Below are 16,228 nucleotides of genomic sequence, written 5' to 3' on the forward strand. Positions count from 1 at the left end.
TCCCCTGCTAGCTCTTGCCCTTACCTTTTGCCTCAGTGAGTAGCATAAGACTTATTGGACTTATTAAATCTTGTAATTATGGAACATTCTCTAAAGTAAGAAATTCTTTCTTCCCCCTCTCCTTCTCCCCCCCCCCCCCCGCTTTTTTTTGGTTTTTTTTTTTTTTTTTTTGTTAGCTCCTGGAGGCACACGCATAGATGACAATGACAAGACCAAGATGACCAATCACTGTGTATTTTTTGCAGATGAAGATCATGATGCCATCCGAAATTATGCTCAGGTCAGTAAAGGCGTGCTTGATTACTGTTTTCCATTTATGTATCAAAAGGGATTACAGTGGAACACCTGCAGACTGTCTAGGCTGCAGTAGGCTAGTTACAGGGCAATTGAAAATCCAGTTAACTAGTAATCGGCCCTAACCGATAAATTTTAGGTAAGAAAATAGGATGTCTAAGGTAATATGATTGCAGCTAGCAATGCTTTCTTTTACAGAAAGCAGTCTTACTTATTTCAGTCTGCTGTTGGTTCAGTGTATTTTTAGACGCCATCCTTTTTATTTTTTTGACGATTTCTGTATGCAACCTGAAAGATTTGTATGAGCATGTTTTTAGAAACACATGAGGTATATGAATGACAAAAAAATATAAAGCTCACACCTCCAACCTTTAGTTGTATAACTAGCTAGGAATTGGGCATATATTCCAAGAGTTTTCATTTTTCCTACATATGTGATATATAATTTCTTTTTGCAGGAGTAAGGCTTGCACAAATAGGCCTATATGAAATTAACACAAAAAAGCAATGAAGCCTGAAACATTATTGAAGAGAAGCTAAGTTGCATAACTCCCTAATGGAAGATAATAACTATATGAGACAATGCAGTAAGAATTCTACTGAAAGTTCAAAGCCACCAATGCAATTTTGGATACAAGTAGGATTGCATAAAAATGCAATACCACTGAAACTCCCATATGTCAAAAGTCTATTATTAAGTAACATATTTATCTTTTAAAGTAACTAATTGTTATTGAGATGCTGGAGGCAGTAATGGAAAGCATAAAGCCACTGTCTCTGCTAAGGTGTTGAGGGTGGTAAGTTGCTGAAAAGGTGCATGGTTGATTTAAAGGGCTTTGGAATCAGAATCTGCATCAGTAACAAATGTTTGCTGAATAGCAGAAAACTCCTTTAAAAATACATCTTTGATAATCTGAATAAGTGAAATAGACTTATTTCTGTAAAGAGAGTCAATATATTTTGTGTATCAGCTTTATAATCTCTTAAAACCAGGGTATTCTACTTTAGGAAAATCTTTGTTATTGGAAAAGCATTGATTCTGTCTTCTTGAATTTTAATATTTTTAATGGTTTGATAATAAAAATTGGCAGTAGTAATCCTCCAAGGAGAAATTTAACTTTAAAATAAAAGGTTGCATGTTGGAACGTGGAAAGGAGGGCTTCAGGATTGGAAGCAGTGGGATTTTCAATGTATTTTCTTCATTTCAAACCAAAAGGCACCAAAATAAGTCAACGTGTTATAGGTAATGCCCAAAGAGATGTATCATTTTATAGACCTCAACAGTTTTTTTTTCATGCATAATGATAAACGGAGTTCTTACTGTATTATGAAAAAGAGGTGGAGGCTAAGGTAGTGTTTAAAGCTTCCTTATCTTCTAGGTAATTTCTTATTCTGACTCCCAAATGAACCAGTAGTGTGGCTTTTTTTTTGTGGTTTTAGTTATGCAAACAATTCAAAGAGTGAAAAGTCTTCAAGAAAAAAGACTAAAGCTACTGTTGATATTTTAGCAGATTATTTGCTTATGAAGTGTACTTCCCTCATTTACAGGGACTTAGAAAAATATACAAAATTTTCTTTGGAAATACAAACAAGATGCTAAGCTTACATTTTTGTGTTACACTGTATTTTATGCCTTATTTTATAAGAATTCTGTGTCTCTGCCTCTCAGCATGACCACAACTTGATTTTCACTTGTTCTGAGACAAAATAGTACCATTTAGGATCTTTGGATTTATTTTACGTTATCTGAAAAGTGAATTGAAACTTCCTAAACTTTATTTCTGCTCCCACCACCATCCAACCTGACAGTAATGTAATTTGTTCCACATGTAAACCTTTTTACCTGTGACAGTGAGTCATATGTTTTGTGCCCTTTGTGTAGCAGTGAGAGCAGCGATTTGTTTATTTAATTTCTTATCTCTCCCTTCTTCTATCTGAATGAGCCCTGCACCTGCTGCTTCTGCTTTCATAATCTGGTTGCGTGATGGGAAACAAATGGTGAAAACTGGAGAACAAGTGTTTCCAAGAACATGCTTGTTGTAAAAGCTTTGTCAAATGTTCTTCCTTTTTCCCAGGCAGCAGTATGTTTTGTTGTAAGCATTCATGCGAGGGGATTTGACAAAGATCTTGCATCTACTGAAGATGCCTAACAGTGCTACCTGACTGCCTCACGCCATCAGCTTCCACCTGGCATCTTCCTCAGAGAACTGCATTCCCAGGGTGTTCTGGTTTTGTTAGTGAGGGGGGGCCTAAGGTGGTAGCTTCTGTAGGAAACTGCTAGAAGTCGCTCCCCTTTGTTCAGTGGACTCGGCCGGGCCTAGGGCGGACCTGCTGCTGGCCAAGGCCGAGCCAATTGGTAGCAGAATATCCCGTGATAACGCCTCTGCGATAACGTATTTAAGTAGGGGAAAACAGGAAAAAGAGGAGGAGAAGATGTGAAGCAGCTGAGCGGGGGGGCAGAGAGGGGGAGGCGCGAGCCTCATGGGCCTTGCAGGCCTCACCCTCTGGCCTCCTGCCGGGCAGCCGACTGGGCCCAACTCGGCCCGGCCCGGCTGCAAGAAGTGGAGAGGAGATGAGAAGTGAATAAGATGTAAAAAGGATCCTGAGAGGTGTCTGCCAGCCTGTTGTGAGGAACGGCTGCAGATGCCAAGGTCAGTTCAGAAGGAGGGGGAGGAGTAATATGGCTCCTGGCCAAGATTCCTCTGCAACTCGTGGTGAAGACCATGGTGGAGTGGGTTGTCCCCCTGCAGCCCGTGGAGGTCCACGGAGGGGCAGAGATCCACCTGCAGCCCGTGGAGGACCCCACGCCAGAGCAGGTGGAGGCCTGAAGGAGGCTGTGGCCCGTGGAGGGCCCGCTGGGACAGCTGTTCTAGAGGGACTGCACCCCGTGGAAGAGATGACCCACGCCGGAGCAGTTTCACGGAGGACTGTGGCCTGTGGGAGGGACCCCACGCTGGAGCAGAGGAGGAATGCGAGGAGTTCTTCCCCCGACGATCATACAGCGGCGTAAAACAACGCGTGATGAACTGACCGCGACCCCCATTCCCTTCCCCCCCCCCGTGCCGCTCGGGAGGGGAAGGTAGTAGAGATAATGTTAAGCCCGGGAAGAGGGAGGGGTGGGGGGAGGTTATCTTGTTCCCTGTCTCATTCTCCTGCTAATTTTAGAAAATAAATGAATAGTTTTCCCCAAGTCGAGTCTGTTTTGCCCGTGACGGTAACTTTAAGGATTTCTCCCCGTCCTTATCTCAAACCTTGAGCCGTTTTTCTTATATCATCTCCCCCTGTTCTCTCGGAGGGTGGGGGGAGCGGGAGAGAGACTGCGTAGTCTGGTCCTGATCAGGGCTGAACTACGACACAGGGGAAGGGTGCAGAGTTAACCACCTTCTCCTCCTCCTTTCACTTTCTTTTGATCTATGGATAGGGTGAAAAGTAGAGTAGGAATAACATTGAGAAGTACGAAAAAGAAAACACTCAAACTGCAGTAAATTCTCTGATTGAAACATTGCTCTGTGCATCAGGAATTGCACAACTTGTATTTTTCTCGTTGTGAACAAACTAATAGAGAAGGATGGTTTGTGGTCTGCTGTGAGACAGACAACACAACAGATGACTGCAGAAATACCATTCTACTGGCTGCTTATTTTGTGGAAACAATGTCTAAGAGAAAACTGTGCAGTGGAGTATTAGAGTGTGAGAAGCCAGCTGCTCTTCCTACTTTTTCTTTCCTGCTGTGGAGACAATAAAAAAAAAAACGTTGTCTTGTCTTGGATTAACCAAATATATTCTTTGTGGATTCAGAAGTGGCAGTCATGTTTCGCTTTGCCTTTTTTGTTAATCTGTGTTTATCTTTAGGTCTTCAATAAGCTTATCAGGAGATACAAATATCTGGAGAAAGCATTTGAAGATGAAATCAAAAAGGTAATGTTTCTGGCAGTCTACTCTTATGTGTTAATATTTTTTACCATGTATCTAATATAATTGCATATGTACAAATGCTTCGCTAGGAAGTATTTTATTTAGCTCTGCTGGAAAAGAGGATGAATTCTACAAGTAGCAGCTGTAGCCTGCAAATTCAGCTCTGTGGAACTGCTGCTGGCAGCACTTGATGTAGAGTAATTCTGAATTTAGGCTTCCTTTGGTTGCTTTGACCAAACTCACTTTCTTATCCTAGGCCTTCCTGTGCAGAACTTCAGTGTGCTTTGGGGGATATAGCTCTTAATGAGAGGAGATGCTATCATCCTGGTATAGAACAGCTCTCTGTGGGTTTTTTTTCATAGAATAAATGCAAATCTGCTCTGCAGAAGGTCACTTGATGTATGAATATTAAACTGCTCCTGCATTGTGGAATGAGGCCTAACCACAAGTTTCTGTATTTGAGGCCATGGATGTGTACAAGAAAAAGTCATCACCACTGGCAGAGTGCTCAGGATTTGCCTTGTTAGACCGTAGTGAATATTCATGGATGCTGTTTTGTTTTGTGATACTGACTTCTAAGGAGACAGGAGAAACATGGCTAGCAATTTTTCAAAAACAAAATGGAGATTTATTTTGTCTATTTTGAGTTCCTAGTAACAGATGTAAATATCTTTTTTTTCTAATGGCCTGAATATGTAATAAATGCTGCTGTGCTGTCAGTTAACAGGCATGCTGATAATGGCAAAACCTGTCCTGTGACTGAAATGCCATGTTTGTTAAAAGTAAAAGTGTGTTTCCATGTTATTTAAACATTAGAAAGACTGTTGCAAGGGTCAAATGAGGGTAAGTCTGGAGCATGATGCCTCACCACCATCTCTAGTGGCTGAGCAAATTTGGCTCCAATTTACACATTCTCACTCATATAGGAAATTATTTTTGCGCTTCTGGCCAGCATGCCTATTAACTGGTGCTGATTGCTCAATACATCAATTCTAAAGACCTAAATTTACCTCTATCCCCACACAAATCTAGTGTTCTTGCTGTTAATTACTATAATCATTGACATGAGAAGCGCTGACTCATAGCATTCAAGTTTCAGAGAGTGTTCAGCGTGTTAAGCAAATACCCTGTCAATTCAAGCCGCCTCCTCTCTTCTGCAACTTGCTTGGTTTTGAATCCTCTAAGTTTCTAAGAATTCACATTGCACACTCAGTGACAAGATGAGACTATGGTTAATGTTTAATAATTTGACTCTTTGGTGGAGGAACAGGTGCCTCTGATGTGAAGATTAACTATAGCAGAGAGAAAGCAGTAATTTGAGGTACAGTGTGAGTGGAGTCATGCTACTCATTTAGAGCCATTGGAAGCATCCTAGCCATGGCAGCATGGGGTCAGAGTGGGCTTGTTCACCTTGCAGGCTGCAAATCTCAGTTTTATGTACGTGGTTTTGTGTAGCTTTCAGTGTCGAATTACATCTTATATGACAAATTGCAAGATTGGGTTTGCCTAGTGCTCTCAGGCTGGGAGAGTAATTTCTCTGTCTGCTCTTCCATTGCCACCCTTAGCACTGTTGCAAATCTTGAGTGTGGCTCCTGGGGATGTGCTAGGTGCGCTCTATTCCTGGGTTATTGCAGTTTTTCTGAGAATTGGAAATTAGGAAGGTGGTTGTGAAAGTTTGGGCCTGTGTATTTTGCACCTGTCCTGTTGTTGTCTCAAGGCCCTTGAGGACTATTTGTAGCCTTCTGCTTACCTGCTCCTTCTGCCTGTGCTTGTGTGAACCCACAAGCCACACTTCAAGTGGCTGTCATCTCACTGATGAGGCTGCTGGGTTTTTAACTATTAATCACTATGTGCAGTGATGTGTATGAGACCAGCTGCCCATAAAGAGAGTCACAAGATAGATATATTAATGTTTCCAGAAGGTGTTTCTGCAAGATTAGTGGTTCAAAGACTGCTGCAGTTAGAGGATGGTTAGAAAAGGAAGAGAGCAACTCCTTGATGTTTTTTCATGCGTCACTGTCCCAATAATGAAAGTTATTTTTCTGGCAGATTCATTAGGCAGCTAGAGCACTTGGGAGAAAATTAGCTCTTCTCACAGAAGGTCATGCTAAAAAAAACGATCAGTTTTACCCTAAAGAACCAGATGGCGTCAGTGGGACCTCCCTTTCAAGGGAGGTTGTCTTAGATAGCAGTATTTGTACAAGACATTTGCTTTATTTCTTCTAGTTCATAATTTTGTAGGTTTTTTTCTGTCATTATTATTTCGTCATTATTATTTCCCAGCAACTTTCCCTTTTGTGTCTGCATCCAGCTTTAAAATGTTTTATTCTTTGTTCTTTCCCCCCAAAACTGCAAATCATTCTTTTTTCTAGTCACATCAGCAAACCATACATCTAAATTTTTACATCTAAATTATTTTGTGCAAGCAATTCAGCAGAAGATAAGGAATTTTAAGTGCATTGCTCACCTGCCGGTTTTTAATATAGGCATCTTAAGTTCATATGAGCACTGGCCACTGTACTGGCATAGACCTATGACAACATTTTGCAATAATTTAAGTAAAATTCTCAGTTCCAAATTTGTCTTCATCTTTCTTACATACATATTTCTGTTCAGGTCAGTGGATGAAGCATGCAGTATTATCTATGTAGTATGTTTGTAAGTTATTCTGTATATTTTTTTTTTATCATAGAAATTGGAATAAAGTACTGATATGTATATTTTTTATCTTAATACTGGTAAATATTACTGAGTTGTATGAGGGACATGTGAAGTACTGGGAGATATTATGAGGTCCTTTTGTTTGTGTTCCTGTTTTCCTAATGAAAGAACCCCAAATCAAGCTGAGAATTATGAAATAAGAAGACACTAACATTCTGAGATCAAATGAGGAGTAAACAGAGATGCTTAAAGTCGGCTGAATCAGTGACAGGAATCGGTCAGCGAGTATCTGTTGTTATGTTAGCTGCCTTCTCCATTGCTGACAATTCTGTGCTGTCTACAGATGTGACAAACTGTCAGATGCCAAAGCAACAGACCACTTCAGATAATGAAGATACAAAAAGACACCACACTCCCTGTATGGATAAAATTCCTTGATTTTCACTATTAAGGTTTCCAGATGGCAAGAGTAGAGCAGAAGTACTTGTTTTTCTTGTTTGCTTTGTGATGTTGTGTGCATGTCTTTACTTGTGTTTATCTTTTATGCCCAGAATTTGTGCCTAAAAGACTTTTTCTTTAAAGACAAAAATAACATGGAACAGCACATTGGGTCTAGTCTTGTGCTTATTAGGCATTCTGAACTCCCACTTAAATAGGTGGGAGTTCTTACAGCTATGATAGAAATACAAAATTGTGAGCCAGAACTGTGCATTTTATGCCTGGAGTCAGTCTGTGTCTGTAACAAAAGCAGTAATGCCAGTGCTTGGCTAACAGCAGGGAAGCACCAGATTGGAGAACTTTTTATGTGGGTGGTTTGGTACTATTCTGAAGTGACTTGGACATTTTGTGACTTCCCTGCTGAGGTTTGTAATCGTGATGGTAAAAGAAGAGCTATTAAAGTAATTGTCAATAAAGATCCGAAATAACAGGTTTGAATGGAACATTTTGTTCTTTTTGATGATTTTTTTAAGTGGGTTTATTAAAGGTTGTGATTCTTCCTATCACCTAGTCTCCCCCTAAATTAGGCTATGTTCCACAATTGCTTGAAAGAATAGAATAATATCCTGGAAGAGGAAAAAAAAAGACATGTATATGTTTATTTGAGCTGCTTTTCAAAAATAATAGTAAAACAAAAATTATGCTAGTAGCAGCAGCAGTACTTAAAGCAGTGAGAGATGCGTAGAATACCAGATTCCTGCTCAAAACATACTGCAGTGGGGTACTGCTGAAGAACACCGTAATTCAGATTCATTGCAAGAGACTTGCAAGATGCAAATTTTAAAGGAAAGGGAAGAGGATGAAACTGTGAAGTCCATAGGTACATAATTTCAGACATTCCAAAACTTTTGAACAAATACAGATTTCTCAAAACTAGAGTTGATAAATGTTTGGATGTTCTTCCCTTAGAATCCTTCTCCACCTTGGACTGCATAACTCTGGCTTTGCAGCTGGATTACTACCGTTGTTGCTTTCATGGCTCAAATCTGACATGAATGGGTATAACTGTTCATGATCAAAACTTGGTCTCTCATGTTGAAGTAGTCAGTGTGGCCGCTTTCTAATCAAAATCCTCATATGTTGCTTACATGGGAGCAGAAGGAAAAAGAGTTAAGTAGGCACAGAAATCTAAAGCTGTTTTCTGTTTGTTAACAGTCACAGTACTTAAAGAGCAAAAGGTCTAATTCTGACTTTTTTTTTTATTGTGCAGATCTCATTTTGGACAGTATTGTTGATAAAGTTTGTATAAAGAAAGCTTTAAATCCCCAGGCCTCTATTTTACGTTAGGCTTATATTGAAATTCTGTAAAAATATTTTCAATCTTCCCATCAAATGTGGCCCTGGAGTTCCTTTACCTGCACCGTTGTATACACCGGTTAATTGCTGCATTTGGAAATACAGCACACCACTTGTTTCTCATCCATGTATTTAGAAATAATAATTCCATTCATCTGCATCCCAAATTTTCATTAATTTTTTGATTGTGAGTCACAGTTTGTTGAACTAAAATTACTCCTCGAGATTTTATAGTTTTGTAGTTTTAAGCTAAAACTGCATGTTGCAATCATTTGGCTGAAGCCCACTTGAAAAAAGCCTAAATGATTTGTCTGTGGTTGAGTCATTCAGGCCCGTGTAAGCTGTAATTTAAAGCTGCTGTTATTATGTAAGTACTGCCGTATGAATGAGGGTTTTTTTTCAGTTCTTTTCACTGACACAGAGCAGAGCTATTCATAAAACATTGCATGGGTTTCAATAGCTTACTTCATTAGTTATCCAGATTTTTAAAATATCACTGCATTCAGAAAGCTTTGCAGTTAATGATAAGCTGCTTGGGCATCTTGGAGAAGAGCTCTCACTGACCATGGTAACAAACAAGCACAGGGACATGTCTGGTATTCTGTCCCTTTGTATGAGCAGGTTTTAGTAATTAAGAAACACCCTTAATTTGGAAACTGGGTGGGAATTTTCCATCAGAATGAGCTGTTCTGCTTTTATTTAATCTGTTGCTCATTTGGAGAAGGGAAAAGGGTGTCGTGACAGCAGAAGGTAGCTGAATAAATAGCCAGTAGCTGAAGAAGGAAATGAGAAGTCCTTTTTGACTCCAGAAATGGATGTCTGCAATCTGTTTTTCTTTTTTTTTCTGTTTTTTTTTTCCTTTTTTTCTGTGGTGATGGCAAATTTGTAAGCTAGCTTCTGATGGAGTCAGCAGTTTTTTGCAATGAAATGAAGGTGCGCTTTGCTGTCTAGCCTCCTTTTTCCCATCACTCATATTGTGATTCCTAACAACATGTTAAGAAAACATTACTGTTAACAGTAGTGCTATTGACAAAATCTTATTTTGCATATATTTTTTCCTGATGTAAAGTAAAAGAGGTATAATGTACTTCGTCACACTTTCAAGTCATACATTTTATTCTAACATAGGAAATCAAGATACTTAAATAGACTTCATGGCTATTTTTAGACTTTAAGATGTAAATATGTAGTTTGGATCTTCTAGCACGGAAGATGGTGAGATTTGTAATTTTTTCTCAAGCTAGTTGTTTGCTCCTCTAAGTAGTAGTGGGAATGGTGAGGGCTTAAAACAGCTTTTGTTCCTGTCTGTCCTTTGTCAGCTTTATCAAGAATATCTGAACTTGAAATATATTCTTATTTTGGCCAATAGAAAATCTGTTGTAATTGTGCTGTGTTCCCTTCCCCAAAAGGGAAACAGGAAACTTTCTCATCCTTTTATTGTTCACACGAGTAATAGTTTTTGTAAGCTAGAGAAGGAACTGCAACTGTGTGGGACTTCTTGAGAAATAAGAAATTAAACTGTCTGCTAATATTTGTCCCTACCTGTTATTACAGCCTGTGACTCAAATATTTCTTCTTTTTCTAATTTTTTTTTTCTTTTCTGTCTACATCCAGCTTTTGCTGTTTCTCAAAGCCTTTACTGAGACGGAACAGACAAAGCTGGCAATGCTTTCTGGCATCCTGTTAGCCAACGGGACTCTTCCTGCTACAATTTTAACAAGCCTCTTCACTGACAATATAGTCAAAGAAGGTAATTTGCTATATGATCTTTTTTCTTGCATTAGCTTGGATCAGAGATGTATTTTATTGCAACATATTTTGTATGTTGCAAACCTGTAACAGTACGACAGAAATCGGTGTTTCAAAGCAGAAGCATATACAGACAGCAGCGGCAAACGTACTTTGTGAAACCTAATAAGAGGGCAGTCAAGCGTAAGAAAAAAGCAACAAAAAGCAAAAGTAAACCCCAGAGGATTTACGATTTTTGGAAGCTGTGTGCGCAGAATTGTAGAATATATGTATTATCGTGATACTGTAGAAGTGTGAAGTGTAACATCTGTTCCTGAGCTGTGTCCACGAGCATTTGTTAAAGTGTGGCCAGTGTCTTGTGCATGAGAGGGTGAAGTGGGACAGAGAGCACATGCAGGCCACCTGCATATTGCAGAAGGAAAAAAAAAAATCAAACCCTAATTTTGCCTTCATGCCAGTAGTAATCAGTGTTTGATACCCTTGCCCATGGACTTGTATTTACCATATGATGAGTAACTGTTCTTTCAATCTTAGGGTATAATATCTTTTTGAGATTACTTTTTTTTTTTTTGAGAATTTTTATGTAGTTATTTATTTATAGCCATTTACCTTGGAGTCCTGATCTTCCAAGTTCTTGCTCAACAGTGTCTTTCTCTGCCAGTTGCTGACTACCTGGCGTAATTGCAAATGCATTGTCAGTGTTGACTGTCTTTCCTGAAATCTTTTTGGTTTTGTTAAAGAGCTATCTATTAGCTAAAATGTATTCCAATTTTCATTTTTTGAAAAGGATTTGAACTTCATGTTCTAATTTGCAGCATGCTAACCATTACATTTGTTTTCTAAATGCTGCAGAAAGAAAAGCCACAGCTGCAGCTTTGCTCTGTCATCACCTACAGCTTTCAGAGTCAGAATTAAACTAGGAGAAAATTCAGACAAAAGCACTAATACATGTCATAGGGTGATGGCCTTCAGTGTTTTAAAATCAAAGTCTGTTCCTTGTTATGGGAAGACAAGAGGCATCTGAAGACTCAAATTTTTAAAACTCAAGTAATTTGTTATATTTTAAATTTAACATTTCAAGAATAGAATTCTAGTGTACAAATCCTAGAACAAATTCCATTTGCATTATAAACTTACATTTCTAGGAGCCCTAAATTTTGTCAGGAGCTTACATATACTTTTAGTTCTTGGTTTATATATACTAAAAATGTACCTGTGTCAGCATTTGAGGAAAAGATTGTTCAATCAATGTTCTGCAGTAGATCTTTCATGGAAGAATAATTACAGATGCAAAGATAAATGAAAAATAGAAAAAATATTAAGGCTTAAAACAAACAGGTCATATAAGCTCGATACTTTCTTAAATTTACAAAAAAAGTGAGGTTAAAATACATGAGGACAATTATCTGAGGGAGTTGTTGATCAGTATGGCAATTTTAACATTGGCAAATAATTGGCTGTGCTAATAGAAGATCTATCAATTAGGTATTTGTCTTCAAACTTCATTTTAAGATTACCCTTTTTCAGTGATGTCATTACTTTTACTGTGTTGTATAGATGGGAGAAAATGTCTTTTAAGGATGGCTGATGTATTTCTAGCAGAGACAGAGAGAGGTCTAGGCAGTGGTGAAACCTCATCAGGGTGGAGTGTACCCGTACTGAAAAAAAACAGTGCAGATGCAAAGAGCAACTAACGGGGTTAATCAATAAAATTAAGAGCTGTTTAAAAGAAAAGGCAGCACATGAATAGAGTATAGGAACTAGCCAATGATAAATTTGGACTGTAAATTAGAAGTAAGTTTGAAAACATAGAATTGTAAAATAGTTAGGGTTGGAAGGGACCTTTAAAGGTCATCTAGTCCAACCCCCCTGCAAGGAACAGGGACATCTCCAACCAGATCAGGTTGCTTAGAGCCTCATCCAATCTGGCCTTGAATGTTTCCAAGGACAGTGGGTAAAGCCTTAGAACAACCTCCCTCTAATATTTGTACTGGCATAAAACTTGTTTCATTTTAAGCTAAAACTTGAAAAAGGGTTTAGAACATGGGTACTTGGGACAGTGCTTTGTGGCAGAGACCAGAGTTTTCCATTCAGTGTTGGTATTGAACTCACAGGCACATCAGATATGCTGAACTGTGTTTGCAGGTCCCCTGTTAGTTGACCAGACTTTGTCAGTCCTGACCAGTCAGCCCACAGAACTTAAGATTGCTGCATCCTGCTAGTTTCACTTGGAACCTGCTGCACAACGTGTAGAACGTGCCCAAAGTAGTATTTGTAGGCCTCTCTTGCATGGCACTGTGCATCCATACTTCTCTAAGGATCGTGCCTTAGAACTAAGCTCTTGAAATAAGGCTGCCAAAACTGTCATGACACTCAAGATCTGTAATGAATGTTAATGAAGTTTACACTGCTCTGGGAATAATCTTTTCTGTTCTTGTTTGATGACTCAATTTAGTCAATGTATCCTAGAAATGAAAAGAACAGATATCTATCTATACAGTGGCTAAGAATGACAGAGCTCCTTTCTACCAGTAGGTCCTATCTAGCTCTCAGAGCTGCAGGACTGTTTGGAAGTGAAACAGAAAATTGTAACGACCAGCTATAGCACAGTATACCGTTATCATTATCACTGCCCTGAATGGCACTGTAAACATTGATATGAGTGTCGTACACAGAAGCATAACTGGCTTACAGGAGATATTCCTCAAGGATGAGCTGGGTCTGCGTCTCTGAGACCTTGCAGCTTCCTTCAGCTCCCTCACTTGCCACTTTCAGCCAAGAAGCTGGAGCAGAGCCGTGATGGTGCTGCTCTAGGAACACATGCTAGAGGGAGATAGGAGGTGTGGGGCTAATGGCTTCTTAGCTCCCCTGGAAAAGCTACAGCTAGTGGAGGTAGACTTGTTTTGATTTAATGCAGAAAATACTAAGTTTTGCCTTGAGGAAGGAATTTTTCCACTTAAAATAGTATTTGTGCCGCATCCTACCAGTTACTAAATGCCTCCTGGGAGGATGAGGTACAACCGGTTACCTTGAAGTTGCAAAGTTACTTAACACTGTCCCAGGACTTGCTGCAGATATTTGAAGATATTGAAGATATTTTTTTTCCAGTTCTTATTCCTGACTATCTTTTTTTATTCTGTGCCTTAATTTCCTAACTGATTTAAAGCATAATTTTCCCTTTTGCATTTAACTTTGTCTGTAAATTGGGGAAGTAGGAAAAATAATTGCAAAGAAAATCTTTGAACAATTGAATGGAGATGGACAATACAGAATGAAAATATTTTCAAATAAGCTAGCATACTTCAGAAAATTAATACTGCATTTCAGCTCTATGTGTTTGGTCCCATTGTCATAAATGTATTTTCTTTCCATATTCTTGTAACCATTTTGTAACCTTGTAATTCTTATAACCATCTGTAATTCATGTTGAAAATTGCTGAAGCATGTTTTGTGTTTTTTCTCAAACAGGGATTGCAGCCTCTTTTGCTGTAAAGCTTTTTAAAGCATGGATGGCAGAGAAAGATGCCAATTCTGTTACCTCTGCTTTAAGAAAAGCCAACCTCGATAAGAGATTGCTAGTAAGTACAATATGTTTTCAATAATCCTTATCTCTCCTTGGGAAAGAGAAGGAAATAAAATGCAGATGGTAGTTTGCTGTAAGCATGGTAACTCCCCCTTAGACTTCCTTAGCATTTTTTTAATATTTTGAATCACAGCAATATTGTCATGGCTGTAGCATTGATACAGGTTCAGGAATATTAAATATCACATGTTTTTACATTCAGTCTCTTATTTTTCCTGTAGTTAAATACCTTCTGAAAGACTGCATATATGAAGCTTGGGAATTAATTGAATGTGTTTTTTTTTCCTAGCCAACTGCTAACAAAACACACACCACCAGCAACCGTGCATGAGGACTTTTATTTTATTTTTTTTTAAATTTGTCTTACTTTTGTAAATAATGAATAAAGTATGAAGTATGATTAAAATATAAGTTTCCAAAGTGACAGTTTTTAAATAGTGTAGCAAAAGCACAGTAAGCTGATTTTCTGCAGCAATAGCCATCTGGGCAGCGTAAATGGTCCTGCAGTGATGAGAGCAGACCTAGTAGGAGCAACGCAGGATGGCTTCCAGCCTTTGGACTCAAAACCTGTATTCTGGGTTTGTAGCAATGGCCTGAGGTGTTTAGAGTATGTATGAATATACAGCAGTATCATGTGCCTCTTGCTTCCAGTGTCTTTCTGAAGATCAATAGGTTGCTTTTAATCCTCAAAAAGATTGCTGCTGCGATAATCCAATGAAATGAGCTACATCCTGTGCAGCACTGCCTGGAGAACTTCAGCGCCATTTCCTGTTTCTACCTCAATAATTTATGATTAGGCAAGAATCTTTCAAAAGTGAACCAACCTCCCACACCCTTTCATCTCTTCAATTTGCATTTGATGTTAAGAGTCCAAGTCATAAATAATTTGCCACAAAGCTGGGAAATGGGCTAATTGCTAATTATACTGTTAATTAGGGTGGGGGAAGCAAACTACGTCTTATTTCTATTTCAAACTTGACTGACTTAAACTTTCAGCTATTGGCTGTCATTATGCTGCTGTATTAAACAACTATAAAGTATCAGATGATGTTGCCTAGCATAGATGCCTTCATGAAAGTTTCTTCTTAATCTCATTTTCAGTAAGTAAACAGATTGAGGGTCTCTAGCTTCTCTGTTAAAAAAAGTGCTCTCCATTTCACAAACCATTGATAGACACCAAGAACTGGATGGCAAGCAAATGCCATTGAATTCTTGCCAAGATGGGGCATTTGCTGTAGCAATTTTTAAGAATAATTTTAACTTTTCTAAGTAGCTAGACTTTCATAAATCATAGTTTGACAGTGTCTTTGAATTAGAAATGCCTGTAGGAGTTAACGTTCAGTACATCGTGGGTTTTGTGATTTTTGTTAAATAATGCATTAGTGGTAATCGTTGCTCAGCACAGCAGTGACATAAGGCCAGGGGGCCTGGGCTGCTTCTGTATTGCTATGTGTGTTTTCTTTGAGGTAAATGTGTGGACACACTGACAGGGCATGGTAAATGTGCTTCACATAAAATGACTTTACCATCTATTCCTTTGTACTTTGCCTGCAAGACTCTTGGAATCTGGAAAATGTATAGTTTCTCTGAGGACTGTTTTGAGCAACATACTAGGCTCACAGCTACTCATGAGTACATGCACTTCATGTGGAGTCGGTGTTGGGTTGTTTGCGTAACTGAACATAATTTTTTTTCCCTCTGCTATAATGAAACACAAAAATATGAATGAAGTGATGACTTTTCCAGTGTTGATACAAGCATTGAATTTTTTCAGGGCTTGTTGATTGCCACTGTTCATTCTTTAAAAATGTTCTTTCCATTCTGTCAAGAGTCATAGTTGGTTATTTATTTAACAGAGAACATTCCTGTCTTTTTAGGAACTGTTTCCAGCCAACCGGCAGAATGTGGACCATTTTGCCAAGTATTTTACTGAAGCAGGTCTAAAAGAGCTCTCAGATTTCCTTAGAGTTCAGCAGTCACTGGGGACTCGTAAAGAACTTCAAAAAGAGCTACAAGAACGTCTCTCTCAGGAATGCCCTATTAAAGAGGTAAAGAGTGTTTTTTACAACTTTCTGTGTATATAATCATAGTCAAAGACTTAAATCAGCACTAGGTAGAGAGGAACAGATATGAGTACCTCATAATTTCCTCTGTTTTTCTTTAATTTGTTTTAATTTATTCATCAGTTCACTCTGTGCTTAAGGCTGAAGCAATAAAACATCCTCTGGATTT

At 38.7% G+C, this 16,228-nt stretch overlaps 1 protein-coding gene across 1 annotated transcript in view; it reads left to right on the forward strand.

Annotated features, from left to right (window-relative positions):
* Nucleotides 1-16,228, forward strand: part of BZW2 (basic leucine zipper and W2 domains 2) — a 59,989-nt gene that overhangs the window by 30,041 nt on the left and 13,720 nt on the right. Inside the window, exons 4-8 of the mRNA XM_086742440.1 lie at nucleotides 177-280; nucleotides 4,147-4,212; nucleotides 10,279-10,414; nucleotides 13,882-13,991; nucleotides 15,874-16,044. Of these exons, the coding sequence (XP_086598566.1) occupies nucleotides 177-280; nucleotides 4,147-4,212; nucleotides 10,279-10,414; nucleotides 13,882-13,991; nucleotides 15,874-16,044 (587 nt within the window). The remainder of the gene's footprint in view (nucleotides 1-176; nucleotides 281-4,146; nucleotides 4,213-10,278; nucleotides 10,415-13,881; nucleotides 13,992-15,873; nucleotides 16,045-16,228) is intronic.

The sequence above is a fragment of the Chlamydotis macqueenii genome, chromosome 2 (assembly GCF_036417535.1).
Source record: "Chlamydotis macqueenii isolate bChlMac1 chromosome 2, bChlMac1.mat, whole genome shotgun sequence".
Taxonomy (NCBI): domain Eukaryota; kingdom Metazoa; phylum Chordata; class Aves; order Otidiformes; family Otididae; genus Chlamydotis; species Chlamydotis macqueenii.